Here is a 24,307-nt window from a genome sequence, read left to right as displayed (position 1 = left end):
TAGAGAAATAGCCTCATGCACTGATACCACCAGGCATTCAGTGGTTAAAAAATTCATTCCAAAATATAATTTTTAAAAAAGATTTCACTTTGTTTTCTTTTCTTTTTTTTCTTTTATACTTTATTGTCAAGTTGATTTCCATATAACACCCAATGCTCATCCCAGCAAGTGCCCTCCTCCATGCCCATCACCTCCCTTCCCTTTCCCCCACCCCCATCAGCCCTCAGTTTGTTCTCAGTTTCAAGAGTCTCTCATGGTTTGCCTCCCTCTCCCCAAATATTTTCCCTCCTTCTCTTCCCCCATGGTCCTCTGTTAAGTTTCTCCTATTCCACTTATAAGTGAAAATATATGGTACCTGTCCTCCTCTGCCTGACTATTTCACTCAGCATAACACCCTCAAGTTCCATCCACATTGCTACAAATGGCCAGATTTCATTCTTTCTCATTGCCATGTAGTATTCCATGGTATAGATAAACCATATCTTCTTGATCCATTCGTCAGTTGTTGGACATTTAGGCTCTTTCCATGATTTGGCTATTGTTGAAAATGCTGCTATGAACATTGATGTACATGAGCCCCTATGCATCAGCACTCCTATATCCCTCAGTTAAATTCCTAGCAGTGCTATTGCTGGGTCATAGGGGAGTTCTATTATTAATTTTTTGAGGAACCTCCACATTGTTTTCCAGAGGGGCTGCACCAGTTTACATTCCCACAGTGTAGGAGGTTGCCCATTGCTCCACATCCTCATCAGCATCTAGAGTCTCCTGATTTGTTCATTTTAGCCACTCTGACCCCCGTGAGGTGATATCTCAGTGTGGCTTTGCTTTGTATTTCCCTGATGAGGAGGGACACTGAGCATCGTTTCATGTGTCTGTTGGCCATCTGGATGTCCTCTTTGGAGAAGTGTTTGTTGATGTCTTCTGCCCATTTCTTCACTGGGTTATTTGCTTTTCGCATGTGGAGTTTGGTGAGTTCCTTATAAACCAAAATATAATTTTAAACAAATACCTAATTGCTATATTCTGACAAAAAATTTAATCTGACTTGTACATCATTCAGGTAATTCTTTTACATACATGGAAAGTAAATTACATTTAAGACATTGTATTTGATATATTTTATTTATTAAAAATAATAAAAATTATTTTTAATTTAAAAAATAATAAACTTATGGGTCACCTGGATGGCGCCAGTTGGGCATCCGACTTCAGCTTAGGTTATGATCTAATGGTATGTGAGTTCAAGTCCCGCATCAGGCTCTGTGCTGACAGCTCAGAGCCTGGAGCCTGTTTTGGATTCTGTGTCTCCCTCTCTCTCTGCCCCTTCCCCACTCACATTCTGTCTCTCTCTGTCTCAAAACTAAAAATAAACATTATTTTTTTAAAAAAATAATAAAATTATGTAAATTCGAGAATGTCAGGAAAATCTGGAATGTATAGTCACTGTATTCAGTATGAAGAGATATTGAATAAAGACAGCTAAATTTTAGCCATTGAATCAGAGGTACTTAATATGAAAGTAAAGTAATTAAAAGGCTCTCCTGCCAGCTATTCCCAAACTATTTGCCCCCCCCCTTTTTTTTAAGCATTTATGTATTTTAAGTTCTTGTTAAGTAGGTAGAATTCTCTGGGGTCTAGAAAGGGAGAACATCCTTTAGGCCATTAAGTAAACAGAAAAAGTTGGGCTGGTTGAAATAAATGATCTCTATTTAAATTGTGTTTACCATTTCTAGTATTTTCATTTCTAGGAAGGATATTTATAAAGAAAAGTACCCTGACTTAGGAAGTTAAAGCTGGATTAAATTGTATTCCTTCTAGAGTTTCACATAACTTATGCCAATAATCCCCATCTTTCACTCTTGCTTTCACTTGTTATAGAATTTATTAAACAGTAAGAAGAAGAGATACAACAGGGACAGAAATGAGAGTGTACAGATGGTTCCATACCATTCACTTTTAGAAAATGAAAATGACTGTGTGCAGCATCACCATAAGATTTTGTTTTTGTTGTTGTTGGTGGTGGTGGTGGTGGGGTGTGTGTGTGTGTGTGTGTGTGTGTGTGTGTGTGTGTGTGTGTGTGTTTCAACTCAGTAGGGTCAGGTATACATAGCAGAAAAAAAGAGACTAATGGGGAGCTGAATTTCCAAAAATAAACTTATCATTTCACATTTCATATCAAGCCACTCTAGACACAATATGGTAGCAACAGGACAGAGTTTCAAGGGTCATTGTGTACTAGACATGTTGTGGCACAGCTAAACGTCCCCTTATTGGCTTCCAATATGTCACCATGCGTTTTTTTTTTTTAACCTATGATTCTGTCCTCATTCAAAAATTTAAAAATGATCATTTCTACTAACATTTTAAATAGCACAGTGGAAAAACGGGGCCCTTAGATTGATAACATCAATGATGGTGACAAATAATTTATTAATTTAATACTTTTAAGATGCTTTCATTCGTAAGGGCAAGCTTGTGAATTAAGATCAGAAGTTTAAGCCTAACTAAAATTTACTTTTAATGAGAAAAGTAAAACTACAAATACTAGCAGTTTCTCTAGTTTTTCATGTAGAATTAATTATTATATCATTTATGTTGATCATACAATTCTTTGTTTTCTAAGGTAATTGAAATCCTCAAAAGCACAGTAAGTTCATTTTTAAACAACATAATCAATATTTTTTAGGTGAAAGGGAAGGATATTGGATTAAGGTTAAGTTTTGGAAGTAATGATATCTCTTTATAGATCATGCAGATCTTCAGTTTCATTAATAATTATAAATATTTATTGAGTACAATAAATATTGAATAGGTACACAATAAACATACCAGGTAAGGCCAGAGTCTTCATGTGGTATATAACTGTAGGCTGGGCTTATAGGAGGGAGAGAGTTCAAGAACATAAATAAGTAATCAACCTCATTTCACCTAGTGATTGGTGCTATGAAGGAAATAAACAGGATGATGTGGCAGATGGGTGTTCTGTGTCCATTTATCTTTCACCCATTTATGGTCAGAAGACACCAAGCTTTGAATGAAAGCTCTGAGCATAAGGAAACAGCTGGGTTGAATCTCTTTTCTCAAACCATCCAATCCCTGGATAATCTAAGGGTTTTGCCTCTCATTTCTTTATCTACCTTCTGTTTTTCTCAGTGGGACCCCTACTCTCCTAGAGGGAAGCATCTATATCTAGAACTCTTGCCTTTTGCTATTAACTTTTCTCATTACTGACATTGGTTTCTGATATAAATTTCTTCCAGGAGTCTGATATGGGAAGGAAAATAGGTATAAGATTTAAATGTATCAGTTTGGTTACTTGTGATTATATTATATTAAAATATTTTGTATCCATTCATCTATCCATGGACTCTTAGGTTTCTGTATCTTGCCTATTACAAATAATGCTGTAATAAACATAGGGGTTGATACATCTTTTTGAATTAGTGTTTCTTTTTTGGGGCGGGGGCAGTGACCCAGTAGTAGGATTACTGGATCATATAGTACTTCTATTTTTAATATTTTGAGGAAGCTCTATACTGTTTCCTGTGGTGGTTTTGCCAATTTACATTCCCACCAACAATACACTAGTCTTCTCTTTTCTCCACATTCTCCCCAACACCTGTTACTTATCTTTTTGTACGAGCCATTCTGATTAGTGCAAGGTGATATTGTGGTTTTGATTTGCATTCGCTGATGACGAGTGCTGATTTTTTTCATGTGTCTCTTGGCTATCTGTGTGTAATCTTTGCAAAAGTATTTAGGTCCTCTGCTCATTTTTAAATCAAATTATTCGATCTTTTTTGTTTGTTTTTTTTTGGTGTGGAGCTTTGTAAGTTCTTTATATTAACTCCTTATTCATTATATCATTTGAAAATGACCTTTTCCCATTTACTAGGTTGCCTTTCTCTTTTATTGATAGTTTCCTTCACTGAGCAAAAGCTTTTTGGGGCGCCTGGGTGGCTTAGTCGGTTAAGCGTCCGACTTTCGCTTAGGTCATGATCTCGCAGTTCGTGGGTTCGAGCCCCGCGTCGGGCTCTGTGCTGACTGCCAGCTCAGAGCCTGGAGCCTGTTTCAGTCTGTGACTCCCTCTCTCTCTGACCCTCCCCTGCTCACGCTGTCTTTCTCTCTCCTAGAAATAAATAAAAAACATTAAAAAATTAAAAAAAAAAAAGCTTTTTATTTTGGTGTAGTCCCAAGAGTGTATTTTTACTTTTATCTATAAATATATTGCTAAGGCTGATACCTTAGAGATTATTGCCTGTGCTAAACACACACACACACACACACACACACACACAGACAGGAAAATTACTCAACCATATAAAAATAATGAAGTCAGGGCACCCAGGTGGCTCAGTGGGTTAAGCATCGACTTTGGCTCAGGTCATGATCTCCCAGCTCGTGAGTTGAAGCCCCACGTTGGGCTCTGTGCTGATATCTCAGAGCCTGGACCTGCTTTAGATTCTGTGTCCTCCTCTCTCTCTGCCCCTCCCCCACTCAAGCTCTGTCTCTCTCTCTCTCTCAAAAATAAATAAACAGTTTTTTAAAAAAGCTTTAAAAAATGAGATCTCACTATCTGCAACAACATGGAGCAACACAGATGGACCTAGAAGGTATTATACTAAGTGAAATAATTCAAACAGAATGAGAAATACCATATGATTTTGCTTATATGTGAAATCTAAAGTAGAAAATAAATGAACAAACAAAAAATAGAAATGGACTCACAAATACAGAGAACAAATGTGGTTGGTAGTGGGAAAGGCATAAGGAATGGACAAAATAGGTAAAGGGGATTATGAGGTATAGACTTTCAGTTATAAAATAAATAAGTTACAGAGATGAAAATGCAGCACAGGAAATATAATCAATAATATTGTAATAATGTTGTGTGGTGACATGATGACAACATTTATTGTACTGAACACTGAGTAATGCTAAGAATTTTCAAATCTCTATGTTATACACTTGAAACAAATGTAACATGGTACGTCATCTATACTTGGATAATATATGTATATATACATACATATATATGTATATATAGTAGAAAGAAGTTAAATAGATGATTTCAGAAGGTTTTTTTTTATTTCAAGTATTTAATATTACATCTGTTGACCAGCTTATAGTTAACAGTGAGTCGCTTGCAATCATCTTTGAAACTGATTTATTTTCTTTTTTGTTTAAATTATTTTTAAAGTGACAACTCTCCTGAAATTTTATATATATAAAAAAGACATTTGATAGTTTTAATCATAGAATTTGTAGAAATGAAAGTTCTTTTAAAAACTGACCTAACTACAAAAATTAGAAAAACAACACCATATTATTGAAGTATATAAGCTTTCACTCTTTCTTATTCAGGTCTGAGTCTCAGGCACATAAGGGATTGGCTTCCCTCATTCCACCTCATAAGACAGGTTCTAAAGCAAAAGTAATTATTTTACTTAGTCTGTTAACTTTCAGAATCCCAGACCATGAGAGTCAACTCAGTAATGTGACATTTTATTTGTAATTCTTTCTGCCTTTTATAATACTATTCATGGGAAATACTTGAATCAGTTTAGATCCGGTAGTAGGTACCAAATGACCTTGAAGTTACAATTGGCAAGGAAAAAACCTGTGCCCTCAATGTAAAGGAAAAGTTCAGGTATTTACTAAAGAAATTGCTTATTACCACATCCCTAAGAACTGCGGCACTGGGCACCTGGGTGGCTCAGTTGGTTGAACTTTTGGTTCTTGACTTCACTCAGGTCATGATCTCACTACTCATGGGACTGCGCCTCACATTGGGTTCTGCACTGACAGCGTGGAGGCTACTTGAGATTCTCTCTGTCTCTCTGCTTCTCACCCTGCTCGCCCTTGCACATGCACTTTCAGTCTCTCTTTCTCAAAATAAATTAAATTAAATTTTAAAATGAATCAAATAAATAAAAAGAATGCAGCACTTACATTCATTCTCACATTCATCCTCACTCTTACAAGTTAAGTATCATGTGCTGGATTAAAACATAAACAAAATGACAAAACATAATAAATAAGAGATGTGAAGAAACTCAGTACAGGCAACCAGATGAAAAGTAGGATTTTTAGGGGCACCTGGGTGACTCAGTCAGTTAAGCGTCCGACTTGGCTCAGGTCATGATTTCGCGATTTGTGAGTTCAAGCCTCCAGTTGGACTCTGTGTGGACAGCTCGGAGCCTGGAGCCTTCTTCGAATTCTGTATCTCCTTTTCTCTTCCCGTCCCCTGCTTGTGCTCTGTCCCTCTCTCAAAAATAAACAAAATCTTTTTAAAAGTAGGATTTTTAAAGAAATCTTTAAGGAATTAATATAAATCTGAAAGGTAAATAAACTCTGGCTAAACTGATGATTGTCATGTCAGACAGTGTTGTTTATAAACCTACTCTCGGAAAACACAGGCTCTGATGTGTAGCATTTGCCAGTTTCCATGGTATAAATACTACCACCATGACAAATTTCAAGTGGCCCAAGAGAAGTCACTGAATGTGGCATTAGGAAAATATCTAAACCACTGTCTTATGAACCAGGACAAGTCAACTGCAGTGGACACTGGATCAGACCACACAACATTTGTTTTATCTAAATTTTGAAATGTTTCTAATTCATAAAAGTTGATTTATTTGCTAATGTGGTATATAGGTTAATATAAATTAATTTTCTAGGCAATAAATGTTTCAATTTTAAGCACTGAAACATTTTAAATAGTAACTATTTCTTCATGAAATTCCTTCTAAAAGGTATGCTGCATTTTTCTATCTGCAGAGCATAATTTCATCACTGGCTAATGACCCAAGGCCCTCACTTGACATTATGATGGGCAATGAGGAAGACTGTGTAGATAGTGGTTAAAAGTACATGGTATTAAGACAACTATTTGGGAAAAAAATCCTACCTCCATCACTAAGTACCTGTGTGCTATTGAGAATATTGCCTAGATTTTGTATATGTTGGTTTCCTTACCTTTAAACTGGATAAATTATAAGTGCAGTTGGTTCTCCTTATTCAAGATTGTTATATTTTATAAAAACACTAAAAAACACTGGATTAGTGAATATGGAAACATTATGCCTAGGAAATGTACAGGGTTAGTTTCCTGCAAGTTGATTTGTCGATTAATCAATATTTAACATAGTTTTGTGTGTTTCTGTTTAAAGATGCCTAATTTATTATGTATCTGTTGACTCATTCACACTGAAATTCTAGTCAAAAAGCACTGTATGTTGATGTCTGAGCGAAGTTTATCTAACTAGTTTCTGTATAAGTGATACCACAGCTTTTGCACACTAAGGGACACCAGATAACACTGCACCTGGGAGCCATTTTAAACAGCAAAACCACAAAAATCACCACAAAAAGCACACAAGTATGAATAAATATGGAATTTAGTGGACTACAAAAGGACACTGCCTACAGCACGAGAGTTGGAGCAAGAAGGCAGAGCTTTACTTGGCTTGACCTCAGTGTGGAATGTCCCATCCTGTGACTTCAACTTTTTTGCCACTCCGTGCATGCATATATATGTGGATGTCTACAAAAACATTGATTTGGGGGTAATAAATACATATTAGTGGCTAGACAGTTCACAAATCCAGAATCAGTGAATAGAAAGGGCCAATAGTACTTCACAGTGCCATTAATGTATGCAAAATGCTTAGAATAGTTAGCATTCAATAGATGTCTGTGTAAACTACAATTTTAAATGTAGGGACTATTGAAATATAAAGGATTATTTGCTTTGCCTTTATTAATTTGCCCCAGGTTCCCATTTCAATATTTGATCTTTTTTATTTTTCCATTATCCAGTTTACTGCCATAAACTGCCAAGCGTTCACTTTTTCTCACTGTAACTTCAACCTCTTAAGCCCGTCCCTGCACCAAAGCCCTTTGCAAAAACAGTTCAATTGACTGATCAGAAAATCTGGGTGAAGACTTGAGTGTCCTCTGAGCGAATCCCCGGCTCTAATACAGTTATTTAATTTATTCGCCTTTTGCTTCTATTCCCTAAATCCTGGCTGTATTGCAAATATTTGAGCTTGCCAGGAATCTGCCCTGTGTTTACATATGCGGAATGGAGTTTTATTACCATTTGGGGTTAAGGTTCAGATTGTATGTTTATTGTCAAGGGTTTTGGCCAAGAAATTTCATAGTTTTGGAGCTTTGGCCTATTCATGATCCTTCCTGGGTGAGATACTGAGAGCACAGGATAGATTATTATGTCATGATAGGTTATGGTGAACTGTAAGATGGAGTTTATGGAAGACTCCCTGATAGATTTTATTTAAAAATCACTCCCACTAGTAAATGTTCAACTGAATTCCATGGTCATATGGAAACTATTGCATGATGAAGGATTTTATATTATTTACAATAATATAAAACAAACAAAGGACTCTCATTAAAAATGTTGTTAACTTTTGAAGTCCAATTTTGGATGTCATTTGAGGAAATTGCCTTGCTGAGATGCTAATTGTGGTGGGTCTTAAAATAGCTGTATATAAACTTTTAAAAATAAACCCAGGGAACTTTAAAAATTCCTCCCAGGGATGGGAGGAATCCCTCAGTGAACTTGGATGTTATGAATTGCAGTATGAGGATTGAAATAGGTTTCACTAATGTTCATGTTGGATTCTTAGATTTAGGTATTTCATAAAGAATTCTTGGCTAAGCCCAGTGATAAATTTTATTGTTGCAGGTTGACTCAATTATATAAACACTATTTGAAATCCAGGTATTACTAATGGTTAATAAGATAATGAATTCTAGTACTATTTTTCAAAACAAGGATACATTTTTTAAGCTTTTATCTTCATATTCAGTTTGATATATATTGTTGCTGCCTTTTTGTAAATGGTCCATGATTCTACTAATATTTTGTTGATCTGTAAAATTCATACAAGCTTGAAGTTTTAAAGGTACAATTTCATATCCAATATTAATAGTACTAAAACAAACACACCAAAGGAAATAAAACTCCTAAAATTTAATGCCTCGTTAAGGAAAACTGTGTTAAAATGTTGTTCTCTTGTGTGTTAGCGTATGTATGGGAACTACATTTTAAGTGAAAATGTATCTGCTCTAGAAGAGTAGATAACTTTGTTTTATAATGAGCTGAAAGTTCAGAAAAATATCTATCATTCACTTACAGAATAATAAATTAAATCAAGGGGGGCACAAAAAGACGAAAGAGGAAATAAAGGAAAAGCAGGAGGTGAGTTAATAAAGAGCTATTGCTTGTGAACTAACTTCTCCCTACAAAAATGATAGGAAAACAGCCGACAGGGCAACAGAGAGAAAATTGCATCAGGCTTCAGTGTTTATGTTTTTGATGGAAATGTACAAATCATTTCCATCCCTTGTGGTGCTGTCATGCTCCATCACTTTAGTCCATTTTCACCTTGCAAAGAAATTTTGAATGGAACTCCCTGCTCTGGCAGCTAATCAATCTCTCACAAGCCTGCTCTTGCAGCCTGTCTGCCTGGAATGCCCCACACCTTAAACCAGTGACTCGTGAGCAGATTTCTTTCCCCCTTCAGCAGTTCTTTCTTCCTTTAAGCTATGTGAAGACCCAGCTTTTCCTTTTCAATTGGGAAACTATGTGAGCTGTATCACTGAGGAATTGCTCCCTCTAACCCACCACCATAAATGAGCATACTCCCAAATAACTGAATTGGGTTTTAATGAACAACAAAGCCTGAATATAAATTGTGGATGTGCACAGTACTTTACCAACAGTGCATATGTCCAAGGACACATATTACTAGAACAATACATTTTCTGTGTATTATATTTGTTAGATTTCTGTTAGGATGAACCAGATATATTCATATATGTAATACTGTTGCATTTGCCTTTAAATACTTCCAAATTTTGTAATAGGAAACTTTTTAGTTTAATGGCAAATTATGTATGTTAAAAAAAACCTTTTGGGGCACCTGGGTGGCTTAGTCGGTTAAACGTCCGACTTTCTCTTAGGTCATGATCTCGCGGTTCGTGTGTTCGAGCCCCGCGTCGGGCTCTGTGCTGATTGCCAGCTCAGAGCTTGGAGCCTGTTTCAGTCTGTGACTCCCTCTCTCTCTGACCCTCCCCTGCTCACGCTGTCTCTCTCTCCTATAAATAAATAAAAAACATTTAAAAAATATTAAAGAAAAACCTTGTAAGTTAAAAGCATAATTCTTTGTAAGTTGAAATGCTTCAATTAAAAATAAATACCATATTCAGAATTTTTCTATTTAATAAATAGTTTTCTAAAAAGTTACCACTAATGAAATACTTAAAAATAATAATGTAATTTTGTCACAGATAGAACTCTATTTCACTAACAGTTCATAGGAATTTAGAAGTATTAATCATACTTTTATATATTGTTCATGCTGTTTCTTTTCTATGCAATCATCTGTATTGATTGTATTTTCTCTCATTCGTATTGTTTTTATTAAATCTCTTGTGGATTTTTATTTTTTATGTTTTCTTTCCTTTTATTTCCTTTCAATTAAACATAAAAGACCCCCCCCGCCCCCCCAGGAGCTGTGGAAAGGAAACGAAAGGAAAAGATGTATATGCTAATGGTATAGATATTCTTTTACATGTTTATTTATTTATTTTAAGAGAGAGAGCAGGGAAAAGAGGCAGAGAGAGGGAGAATCTTAAGCAGACTCCCTGCTCAGTGCAGTGCCCCAAAGGTATAGCTATTTTAAGTATTAAAGATTCTCTGTCCATCTATGAAGATGCATGTACTTGATCCATGCTTTTAGAGAAACATACTTGATAAGAGAATAAGATCACTATAAATATTCAATTATTCACAGAAATATATATTCTAAAGTATTTACAAGGCCATAATTATCAGGAGAGTGAAGGTGGAAGGAAGCAAGCCATATTTGTTTTTAGTTGTTTTTAGTTGATTAGTTGAAGTAATATATCCATCCAGTGAAATGAACAGTTATTAAGTATTCAATTAGATGAGTTTTAAGAAATGTATGTACCTTTGAAACTAATACAGATAGAAACCATTTCTATAACCACACAAAGTTTCCCTGTGTTTTCACTTAATCAACATCTACTCCCTGTAGCAAATACTGTTCTGGTTTCTATAACCATATATTATCTGTTCCTTTTACTTATTTTGGTTTTATATATCTTTTCCTTTTCAACTTTTTTGTGCTACCCCTCTTCTCTCATTCTCCTACACTCCACTCCACTCTGGAAACCCATTATTCATATGTTAGACCATGTGATATTTTCCCACTGATGACTGATCCATGATAAATGATTTTTAATATTTTAACATGTTCTCCAAGTTAGATAATTTCTATTCAGCTATAATCAAGCCCACCTCTTCTTTTTCTGTAATATCCAATCTGCTATTTTGCTCACTCAGTAATCTCTTTATTTCACATATTATACTTATTAATTCTTCCCTGTGCTTCTTTTTTATAGCCTCCATTTATCTTCTTTTTTTAAGTTTATTTATTTATTTTGAGAGAGAGAGCATGAGCATTGGAAGGGCACAGAGATGGAGGGAGAGAGAGAATCCCAAAGAAGATCTGTGCTGTCAGAGCCCAGCACGGGGCTTGATCTTGCAAATTGTGAGGTCATGACCTCAGCCAAACTCAAGAGTCAGTCATTTAACCAACTGAGATACCCAGGCACCTCTCCATATATCTTCTGAGATTCTTTATTTGCACATGAATTATAACTGTTTTTTATCCTTAAACATTTAGATGGTTGAAATCTTTGTCTCTGAAATCAACATTTGATTTATCTTACAGTCTCTTTTAATGACTCAGATTTTATCTTGATTATGGATCACATTTACTACCTCTTCATATGTGTAGTAATTTTTTTTTAAATTATATGCTGGATTACAAGGAGTCTATCATAGGTGGTCTTTCTATGAAAGGTAGTGAGTTCTGTCCTAGTGATTAGTTGAATTATCAGCAGATTATTTTTGTCCTTTCTGTCTTGGTTTTATTCTTTGGCAAGGCAAGTCTACTTTGGTTTTGAACTTAATTCATGAAGATGACCCTTACTTTTACTGTGGGGCCTTTCTGGAGTCACAACTAAAAGTCTGAGGTGCCCAGTGAGTTCTCTTCACTCTGGTTAGGATGAAAGTACAGTCTTCCAACAGTTCCTGGTCTCTGCTATCACTGTTCAGCTCTCAAGTTCCTAGCAGGAAATCTCTGCTAGGAGTATTGAATCTTACTCTGTAGAAATGCCGTTTAGACCTTGGATAATTCCTAGAAAATCTCCATAAAAACTACTGCCATTCCAGTGCAGTTCCTTTTTTTCAGGTACCCCAATGCAAATTCCAGAAATTATCATCAGCCCCAACTGTTCTCACTGCCTTCTGTCTCACACAGAGACTTCAGTTCTACTGGGGGCCTGGTGTTATATTTGATAGCAGGAAGTGCTTCCAAGCAGAACATCAGAAGGGTAGTGGAGCTCAGGTTGAGCTTTTTCTTTCTCTAAAAGATTACTATCTTGTGCTATGTTTAGTTTAATGCCATAGAACAGCTGCTTTACATAATTTGTATAATTTTATATTTATTGTGTGGGGAGAAGTAAGGTACTGGTTACTCTACACGGTTAGAAACACAAATTCTAAGAAGACATTTTTATTGTTAGATAAATGAGATAAAGGAGATTGCCATAGATGAGGCAGGTTGAGGGTGATAGGGGAGACAGGGGCCTTCAGAGGTAGTACAGAGCTTGTGACTCAAGGGGTTTTGCAACAAGCTACATCTATACTTTAAAATACAAAAGTGGAAGAGAGATGAACTTCAGGATCAGGACAATAACACTCTTGGTGGTAAGTCTTTGTGGAAGACAACAAATGTGATTAGAAATTAGAGATGACATAGGTCCAGTTTCTATCTTTGTGCTGTTTAATTTAGCAAGTACCTGTCCCATTAAAAATAAGTAATAATAAAAAGAAACCAACCCTGAAAGCATGAAGAATTACAAAAATGGAAGAATAAATTAGTATAAACCAAAATCTAATAACTATATAATGCATAAGGAATTACTTAAGCAAAGTTATCAATAATTCAGATGGAAAATAAACTATATTTTCAAAGATTACAAAAATGCTATTTTTAATTCATATTATTTGATAAAACATCAAAAATGCCAAAACATTTCATTATAATTTTATAAGACAGTAAACATGTATGAAAAGTAGACTGAGAAATATCAGCAAATCAGTGAAATAGAAAATATAAACAAAAGCTTTTGATGACCCCTCCCCCACACAAATAAACACAATTGAGAATTATAAAGAGCAGTTGTGAAAAATGAAAATATATATATAAGGATAGAAGTATCATAAACAAAATGTTAAATGTACAGACAAATGAGACAAAATAAAAATAAAACCAGGTTGGTATTCCTAAGTAAAAAAATGGAATAAATGGAAGAGAAAAACATAAAGATATAGTAGAAGTGACTTTCCTAGAATAACTAAAATCTGAGAATAATAGATGGAAATAGCTATCAAGTCATGCCATGATGAATTTCCTGAACAGCAGTGTTTTTTAAACACCTATGTGGCTACTGCACATAGAAAGCCTATCATCCAGAAAGGTAGTTGAGTGGAAATAGGAGGAGAGATTAGGTTGGCCTTAGACTTTGCCTGTGGTACAAGAGAGTGGAAAATTTCTTCATAAACATTTGAGAAAAACTGATGAAACAAGATATTATATATCCAGTCAAAATTGCTCTTGAACTACTGAATGATAAGAAAATGTAAAAAATATGGATAAAGAGGATTAATTTAAATATATGTTTATATTATATAATTTATATTATATATTTAATATATAAATATGCTAATTATTTATATATTTAATATATAAATATGCTAATTATTTATATATTTATACTATATAGTATATAACATATAACTTTATAATATATAAAATAATATGTATATTTTAAAATATATATTATATGGGGGGCACTAGCAGCTACTAGATTTGTGATTACTGATCAAATACATGTTATGATTTTTGATGTTGTGATATTAACAATGTGATTTTAAAATTCTGGGAGGTGAGTAAAAAAAAGAGGGGTAGGAATTATACATTTGTTCATTTCCTTTTTTAATTATACTTTTCTATAAGTGATAATAAATTTAAAATAACATAATTTTAATATTATGTCTTAATGTCAGGATGTCTTTTAGAGAATGATATCTCATAATAATAAAATATTTACTTAACTGAAATAAAGCACTGCCTTTAATTCTGCTTATTTTGTTTTATAATTAAATTCTATATAAGTAAATAATTTACTACTTTACTAAAATAAATATATTCTTATTTTTCTGTAAAATCTCTTTCTGTCTCTCTGTTTCTCCATAAAACTATGGAGAAAGAACAATTATTCTAATAGTTAAATATCATTATTTCAATGTGCGCTTTGGAGTATAGCTTTTAAACAATCATTAGAAAATAGCATGTAAAATTTCTACATAACATGATAATTCCTTAAAAATAAAAAAAATATTCTGCACGTTTTAGTATTAACCTCAAAAAAGGCAAATAAAGTAAAATCCAGGCATACTTATAAATATCCAAATATATTATCTTAAAGGACTAGGTATTACATTTTTTAAGCTTTTGAACCATATGGTCTCTCATAACTATGCAACTCTACTATAGTAGTGGGAAAGCACAACAGACAAGTGTAAACAACTTGGCATCTTCTAATAAAACATTATTTTCAAAAATAGGCAACCAGTCTATAGGACATAGTTTGTTCACCCCTGACATATACTGACATATATCATCAGCTTTAATAATCAAACTATTACCAAGCTCTCTCAGAAATATTGAGATTAAGACACTAATATAGAATGTTCCTAATTAATGAATTTATTGATTTTTGTTTTGTTGTTTCTGATATTAGTTAATACAATACTTAATTTTGATATGGAAAGGGTCAATCAAAGGGAGTGTCACTAGTAACTTACATACATATTAATATACACAAATATTTATATCTCTTGATTTCTTTAAATAACACCAAAATCAAGTGAGGAGGAACAAACTTTGCTTAAAACAGTTCTTAGATGCTTTGACTTCTTCCCTTCCCTTTTATATTTATGACCTGGGTCAAAGAATCCCAGAATGTTAGAGCTGGATTGGACCTCTCAGTACATCAAATTAAGTAATCTTATTCACACAGGAAGGAAAGCTGCTGGCATTGAGATTGCATAAGTTGCCCCTGGTCACCCTGCTAGCTCTTGTCAAAGTTAGAACTGAAACTCAGTCTCCTAGCTCCTTTTGCAGAGGTTTTCCCACTATGCCAGACTACGGAGTATGGCATGGCTCAAGCCAGAGAGGAGCCAGTTTATCAGAGCTTAAACAACTAGTTATCATATTAGAAATACGCTTATATTGACTCCTGTGTTCTCAGCACTGTTAATTATCCTGCTTCTACTCGTTCTCTATTTTTAACATATGCTTATTGAAGTTCATTAAAAGCAATTAAATATTATAGACAGAAAATAATGCTGCTCTGTATATACTCAGTTTCTTGGCAAAAGGCAAAACTGCAGTTTTCTTTCCTTCTCAGTTATTTCTAAGAGTTGAGATCAGAATCGCCTGGAGAACTTGTTAAAACCACACATTGTTGGGCCCCAACCCCAGAGTTTCTGATTCAGTGGGTTTAGGATGAAGCCTGAACATTTACAGTCCATTGTTTTATTTTCTTGTCATATTCCTTTATTAGATGGGGACAATTTTTATTTAGTTATTTCATGAGAAGGAGTACATGACACTTGGTGTGACTTTATAAATTGAAGGTAACTAAAACTTAATCAGTTGTATGCTACTAATTCTATAAAGTGCTTAGGATGTCAGATGACTATAGAATTTCCCTTCAAATGTGGCTTTTGTACATTTTTGTCATTTATAAAATTACTTTATGCTTCAGATACTTAAATTATCTTCATTAGCATTGTGTAGACAGCATAAGAAACAATTAGCTCCTAGCTCCTAAAACTTGAACTCTCCATTTCTCTCTACACAGTGAAAGATGCAGATGTACTTTGTATGGACATACAGATTCTGTGAACAGCATCGAGTTTTTTCCTTGCTCCAACACACTTCTCACAGGTTCTGCGGATAAGACCCTATCTGTATGGGATGCAAGAACAGTAAGCAAATCTTTCACCCTTTTTCTGGGTTTTGAGAAGTCTAACCACTCTTAGTCAATCTTTACGTACTGAGTGCAACTTATAAACTAATTGTGCAAGGTCATGGAAGTAAAAAATGGTAGTATCTTCCTATTTATAAGATCTTGCTTATGTACTCTTACTTAACCCAGCCTCCTGAATGTTGGGGTTATAAAAATAATGCAATTACTTCATTAAACATCAATTCAACAATTATTTATTGAGACAAACTGCTGGTTCAGGAAATATAAAAGGGGAACACGTAGCACTTCTCCTTAAGGATCTTGCAGCAAAGAGAAACAAGAGACTATCTTAATGCAGTGAGGTATGTTTTTAAACGGAAGAACATACAAGAGGGAAAGCATGGAGAACTGTCATCTGCCTGAAAGAGTATGGATGGCTTCCAAGAGGAGTCTGTGCTTGGACTGAGATGTGGAGGATAAGTAGGATATATCAGGTAGTCTGGAAAGTATGGAATCTGGGAACAGGTAGTACATATACAAAGCAGTAGAAATGTGAGCCTATGAACTGGATGTAATAGTATGTATAAATAGAGCTTACAGAAGAAGAAACAGCAGGTAAGAGTATGCAGAGAGACAAGGACAATATCATGAAATACCTGATTCAGGTTTTATAGTGTTTCAGAGGTAATCTGTTAGAATGTTAAGGAAATAGGGTAACATAATCAAATTTGCCTTTTAGAAAGACTAATATATTATGGTATTTAAGTAAGGGAGTCTGTTTCATTGAGGAAGTTGGTACAACAGGCTATGAGTGGATAGGAACTTAAACCAGGAAGCCAACAACAAAAGGAAGGGAATGGATTAAAGGCAGGAGGTTTGACTCTCAGAATTCGAAGAGTGATTGGAGGTAGAGATTATGGGAGGAAAAGGTGTCTAAGGTGATCAGCTGTGTGTTTGTCCACAGCTGAGGAATGTCCTACATCATGGGATTTTCAGTGCTAAAACCAGACAGCCCTACCTAGATTACTGTTGGAAGACAGATTGGGGAAACTACATTTTCAAACAGTTTGGTGGAAGAGATGAAGAGGAGAAAAGCCTGTAGCTCTAGAGTCAAAGAAAAACAAAAGGTTCTCCTTTGTTCAGATAGGAAAAAACAGGTTTATTGTTTTAGTGAAAGAGCAAAGTGAGGAGAAGGGCTTGAAGATGGAGGAGGGACAAGAGATAACACAGAGGCTTATTGAGCACAGAGTTTAGTGATTTGAGAAATGCCAAGATATGCAAAACAGGATCTCCATATCCATTCTTAGTAATATTTGATAGAATATCAAAGAAAACAAAGACTTCAGGAGACTATATCAAAAAAAAAAAAAAAGAAAGAAAACAAAAGGAAATATCTATAGTTCCTGATTCCTGGGTCAATAAGGAAATGCAACTTGTAATTTCTCTCATTTATGACTCATGATTAACATCAATAAAGGATTAGGATGATGAATATACAGACGGTGGGAATAGCAATTCAGTTCAATATGGGAGGCCCTATGTAGTCATCTGAGGCAAATTAATTTACGATGAATACACAACAAGAAGTCCTCAGGTTCACATATTACAGAAAAAGCCTACAATATCTTAGACACCAACTTCACATGTTGCAGAAATTTAGACTTCTGAAGAAACAGAAGTCAAAAGGCACTGGGGAAAAAGCATGTCAGACATGACTTAAGAATAAAATCAGAATGATTTGTTGTTGAGTACAAAGGTCCTGCAAACTTCTCCTTGCTTTAAAATAGTTTAGGCCCTGATACAGCAGAGTTCACTCCTGCTAATGGAGCATCAATGGAAAAGCAAGATTTTCAAATGCATTTAGCCTAAATACTTAGATGTGAAGTGTGTATAAAAGCAACTGGTAAAGGAAAACCCACAGAGAAAATATTAATTTAGCAGTGACCCAAATTTTATGTTCATTTTCACTTGATTTCAGGGTTTTTTTCCCCCTCTTCTCTCTGAAAATGCTTTAACTGAATGTTCTCAGAAACTGTGTCTCTTATTTATTTTTTCTCATGAAAAACTAAAGCACTAGTGCTTTGAAGTAAAACCTTTCTTATTAAGAGAAGTTGCTTCTATATATTTGCCTTAAATGCACAGAGTTGTTTACTGATGGTGACCTTCCTATCTGATTTGTGAGCTCTATTTGTATTGTTTTTATTTCCCACAGTATCTCTGAGAGCAGAAGAAAGATTCATCACAGCAAAGGGCCTTTCGTATACTGTAGCATAGCATTGGATTAAATGTTTGTGCAAAGAAAGGTTGTGAATCCCAAAAATATCTCTTTAATCCATATATATATATATACACATATATATATGGTTGGTGAATATATGGATAATTGTGAATATATCGATAATATATGGATAATATAATACATATCCATATATATATGTATATATATGGTTGGTGAATATATAGATTATATACATATATATACACACACACACAATATATATTGAATTGGTGTAATGGCAAATTAAAGTTTAAGTTACTATGCATGCTAGCTTTAAATTAATACTAGAAAAAGGACTCTAAAATATTTTGGCATAAATGAAATTTATGTTATTCATAAATAATAGTATGTATATAATTGATTAGAAATAAAATTTATTCAATTAGTTTATTTTCTGAAGACATTTTCAAACCGGATGTTAAAAAATATATACTTAAAATGCTATAATGTAATATAGAATTAGCATGTAAAACAAAGGGAAATTTACTTTTTATTAATAATTAGACAATGCAAGTTATTAAATAAAATGTTAATATAAAATTCTGCAAGTAGCATATGACAATAACTCTAGAGTTAAAACAGAATTGTTTTATTAAAGTCACATTAGGCACCTCTGGTGATTTTGTTTCAGATTCACCTCATTTCTTTAAAACCCAAGAAAGCTTATATAACTAGATTTAAAAAATTAGATAACTTTTTAAAACTACATGTATATATTGTTAATATAATATGAATTATTTGCTATCTTATATCCCAATGGTTCATGCAGGAGTTAAAAATAAATTTACTTTTGTTGGTGAATATTAAGAGATATTGAAAGAGAGGCACCTGGGTGGGCCAGTGGCATCTGACTTCAGCTCAGGTCAGGATCTCACAGTTCAAGGGTTTGAGCTCTGAACTGCTTCAAATTCTGTGTCTCCCTCTGTCTCTGGCCCTCCCCTGCTCATTCTCTGTCTCTCTCTCTCTAAATAAATAAATAAACATTATTTTTTTACTTAAAAAAAATACTTTGAAAGAGAAACCCAGGGTAACTGTTTTTCTATCACATAGCTTCTTCTATGTGATAGTACACAACATGTTGATATTGATGGAGTATTTTGGACTCGTAACATTAGCTGTATCCATATTAGGCCAGTGTACTTCTTCTTTATAACTTTTAGATTACGTTCTTTAATAAATGATAAACTGTCTGGTACCCTGAAAGTCTGTACCAAAAAGGAGATAATGGCTTCCTTCTCTTCCTGGTAAAGCAAGGATAGCCATTTTGTCACCTGGATGTGATCAATTTCTATTGAGACATCCTCTAAAATAATTTTTGATGAAACATGAAAATGACCAGTGAATTATATTCCTATAAATTAGTTTTAAACCTCTTTCTCCCATTTCCAAACATATACTAGTCTTAAATCATTAACCTAATCTAACAGCTTATTGTCAAGGATAATGAATGTACAGACCTCTAAGTCAGTCTCTAAGTCAACTAGACAGATCAGCTCTGAATTTTGTGGGAGATGAGAAGAGGGATATAAATCTCTATAATTACCAAATGGAGGCTATTAAATAGCTTGCAGTTTGAAACTCATGAACTTGCTCTGTTTTATAGGACTACATACAGAAAGAGTATTTTTTCTCAAAGTTATGAAACAGTGAAAGCATTTTATTAAAATTGAAAAATAAGATTAGAACATTGCCAGAAAATTATGTATAATACAGGACATTAAATGAAAACTTATAATGCCCTCTCAAAAAGTGACATGAAAAAATCCAAATATACATCAGTGATTTGGAAACCTATTTAAAATAAATGCAATGAGATTATTAGTCATCACAAGTCCAATAAAAATATTAAGCCATTTGATTTTTTTTTTTTTAAGAATGTGCTCACAGTACAGTAAAGCATAGGATAGAATGAGTTATATATCTATGAGTTGTTCAGAGCTGGGCTGGCAACAGAGTTGCTGACATTTTGTCTCTTGTGATGAATCAAACATAGAGAGTTCGTGCCCGAGACTGCCTTTGATGGCTGTGCCTTGCCCCCTGTACTAACTGCAGGCTCTTGTCCAGCATACAATGTTTTCCTGACTTAGCTTTAGCCAAAAGATCTAGTAACTGATGACTGTGAATTCCTGTAAAGTGGAGGAACTAAGTCCTCATCAAAGGAGTTATACTACTAGGTCATATCTGGTACCTAGCCCAGGATCATCTCCAGAGTTCAGCCTGTACCCTGCATATACCTGTTGGTTTCCCCTAACTCTCAGAGGAGCCTAGCATTATTCAGAAGCTAGAAGATAAAAATAAAGGCCAAGTCTGTACCTTCTCTCTCTAGGTTTTATTCCTCAGCCACATTCAATTTAGTAATCTTTATTGAAAAGCTTTGTGCCATGCAACATACTGGGTTCTGGATTATTGACTGTGACACATTCCCAGCCATCAGTGGACACGTGGTCTATTAATTCGTATGCAGTGGTGATAAAAATATATAGGCAGAAAGATAAGTTATTTTAAAATAATGTAGTAATTGCTATATATAACTACAGCTTTGGCCTTTTGTACCAAAGCTCACTATTTCAGAAGGTGATTTTATGACTAACACTTACTGGATACCTCCTCTGTGCCATCACGGTACATATACAATCTATGTAATGCTTACTGGAATTACCATTATTGTATATATTAGTAATTGAGAAAAAACAAAGAAAGAAAACAAAGGCTTAAAAGAGTAGAATGTGTTGCCCAAGATCAGCCAGCTGGTCAGTGGCAGAATCACGAAAAAGCTGGCTTTTCAACCTCAACTCTGTATGGTTATTTTGTGGCCCCTAATTTTTGTTGGTTCTCACTGCAAATTAGAATAGTGTTAAAATGACATTTCAGTGAGAAAAGATGATTTAATATCCCTATATTTCCCAAAATATCAGCTTAACACAGTAATTCAGCGATGCACAAGTCAGATCTATTGCTTAGGTTTAGCAACTATCAGAGCTGCAAACAATGCTTCACAGACACAAAGCTCTTAAGGGAAAAAGTGTACAGTGGTCAGTAGCTGTCAATTTGGATACTGGATTTTCAAATTCATCCACCAGTCATACAGAGGCATTTTTCCTAAGATTATGCTAGGCACTTTTTTTTCCTGAGGTTGATGTATTGGTCTTATAAACTAATCAGAAGTTTTCAAATACAGGCAATTTGATACAAGCAGATACATTTGAAAAAATAAACATACTTAACTGTTTTTCTATAGAATCATGAGCTTACATCCTAAATAATCTTGCAGTTATATCAGACAGTATAGCACAGTAGGAGCACACAGTCATTCTGACTGAATTCAAACCCAAGTTCTGCCACTTATTATCAGTGTGGCTTTGGGCATAATTGTGTAAAATCTTTGCGTCTCAGGGACACCTGAGTACTCAGTCGGTTAGGCGTCCGACTTCGGCTCAGGTCATAATCTCACCATTCCTGGGTTCCAGCCCTGAGTCAGGCTCTGTGCTGACAGCCAGCTCAGAGCCTGGAGCCTGTGTCAGATTCTGTGTCTCCCTCTCTCTCTGACCCTCCCCTGCTCACACACACACACACACACACACTCTCTCTCTCTCAGAAATAAAACATTAAAAAATAAAAATAAATAAATAAAATCTTTGCTTCTCAATTTGCTTGTTTGTGAAATGTGGATAGAAGTACCTATACATAAAGGTGTTATGAATAATCATATGAAGTAGAAGATTGACTGATATGTATAAGAACTTAATATATTTTAGATTCTTATAGCAGCTGGTATATTATAGTTGTTTGCCTACTCAGATCTGTCTATCATGTAACTCTGAACTTTCTTCTCTCATTTTTCAATTGCTGGCATAATAGGTGCTCAAAAGATGTTGGAAGGAAGGGAGGTAAGAGGAGTGGAACCATTAATCAGATGTTTTTCTTTTTATGCAAAGAAGCATTTTGCCTGCAAAATCTAGTTTTCTAAAAATTATGAATTCATATTTTACTACATAATAAAAATCATATTAAATAAGTTAATTTAATGTAGCCAGATTTTTAAAAATTGTGACTTAACTCATAAAATGCTTCATTTCTCTATATATCTCATATATAGCACCGAAAATCCTTGCATACATATCACATATATCATTGTTTTCCTCTTATCCCTTTTAGTTAATGTAAATAGCATTACAGAGACCAGCAGTGCATAAAGTAGATTTTTGTATATGGGAGCCAGGCTTTGAAAAAAAGTTGAATATCAATGGAAACAACAATTAATTACTCTGCATTTCTAACTGAAACACACATATACATTAGTTTTATTCAATTATTTCAGTTCTGTATGAGTTAGAAATAACTCCTTCATATTTCATGTAGTTAATTTAAATTTAATCTAATAAAGATATAAAGTTGTGCTGTAAGTAGGCATAACAAAAAGTAAATTTTGTAACCAATTGTTTAGAAAAAGTTGAATATTCTCAATAACAATTCACTCTTATCATAGTTAAGTCACCCCTTTGCATTCTGTTATATTCAATTGTATGGATTGGATTGAATTCTAGGATTGGAGGGACCAATCCAAAAGAAAAATACCAAGTATTGAAAACTTATCCTTTGGGTAAAAATAACATGAGCTAAATCTCAAAAACTTTTCCCTGAAAAAAACTCAATTTTTATTCCATTGATTAAAGGGTAATTTATATCAATTTGAAAGTATTTATATTGTTAGTAGAGAAATTATCATCTAGGAGGGTACGAAATTTAGATATAGACAATTCATTTTCTCTTATGTTCTTTAATAATAGCTATAAGAAAGATATATAGCATATTCTGTCACTTTAGATACATAGTCTAAACATCACAAACAATATTACATGTTAGAGAATATGTTCACCATATTATAGATAAAGCCAGTGAAGAGATGCTAAATAAATTTTTCAAAGATCTACAGCTGTAAGTGGTGATCTTAAGATTGCAACTCTGTTCCTTTTGGCATCAAAGGCCTTGTCCCTTTACTGCTACATGCTATCTCTATTTTATTTAACGACGTTAATAAAACCTGATTATTGAAAGATATTTGTAAACATCTGTCTATGACACTCAGTTTGATAGTGTCCCAAATAAAATGAAAACCCTCTAAATTTCAGCTTCATCACCTTGTCTCCTTTATCATAATATATGTTCTTAGGGAAGAGTAAAGATAAATATATGGTAAAACATAATTATTTAGTTTAATATCCTTATTAAAATCATATAATACTTTCCAAAGCTAAACAGATTTTTTTTTCATTCTCTCTCTTGAATGGCAGTTTCTCAAATTGCCAGTGAAATTATATGGATAGATGATTGCTGGGAAGTTAAAGCCAAAGGGAAACATGAGTATCATCTTTTTTAGATGTGATAGAACCTAGGTGTGATTTCTTGGTAAAAAATAAATTTTGGGACCTATTTGCATTGAAGAAGATATAAGGTTATCCTGTAAGAATATTGAAGGAATCTTAATCATAGAGTATGTTTGACCAAAAGGAAATCCCAGTGCATTGCCTCTATCCTTTCTGGCTTGAGTACAGTGTAGAGAAAATATAGAATTTGAAGTCAGATAGAATGGAATTTGAATCCAGATTCTGTCACTTTCTAGTTGTATGTTGTAAGGCATGATATTTAACACCTGTAAAGTTCAACACTTTCTTTTTAAATTGAAGTAATAACTAAATCACAGTGTTAGCACTGGGAGTATGTATTTGGAAGCCAAAAATGAAGTTATTTTCCCCTTGATTAGTAGCTAAGAATGCTACTGGCAAGTCTTCTCATGATTTGTAGTTCTGTCTCTTTGGTTGATGGGTTAAATGGTGCTTAATGAAATTGAACAATTCCATTGCAGGC

General features: G+C 34.1%; 1 protein-coding gene across 1 annotated transcript in view; it reads left to right on the top strand.

Annotated features, from left to right (window-relative positions):
* Positions 1-18,414, top strand: part of LOC120221484 (sperm-associated antigen 16 protein-like) — a 430,699-nt gene extending 412,285 nt beyond the window's left edge. The window contains exons 4-5 of the mRNA XM_039218886.1: positions 16,057-16,183; positions 18,377-18,414. Of these exons, the coding sequence (XP_039074817.1) occupies positions 16,057-16,183; positions 18,377-18,385 (136 nt within the window). The 3' untranslated portion in view covers positions 18,386-18,414. The remainder of the gene's footprint in view (positions 1-16,056; positions 16,184-18,376) is intronic.
* The last annotated feature ends 5,893 nt before the right edge of the window (positions 18,415-24,307 follow it).

This window comes from Hyaena hyaena, unplaced genomic scaffold (assembly GCF_003009895.1).
Source record: "Hyaena hyaena isolate Hyena2069 unplaced genomic scaffold, ASM300989v1 scaffold_782, whole genome shotgun sequence".
NCBI lineage: Eukaryota > Metazoa > Chordata > Mammalia > Carnivora > Hyaenidae > Hyaena > Hyaena hyaena.
Note: the sequence above shows the minus strand (reverse complement) of the source record. Positions and strands in the feature narration are given on the sequence as shown.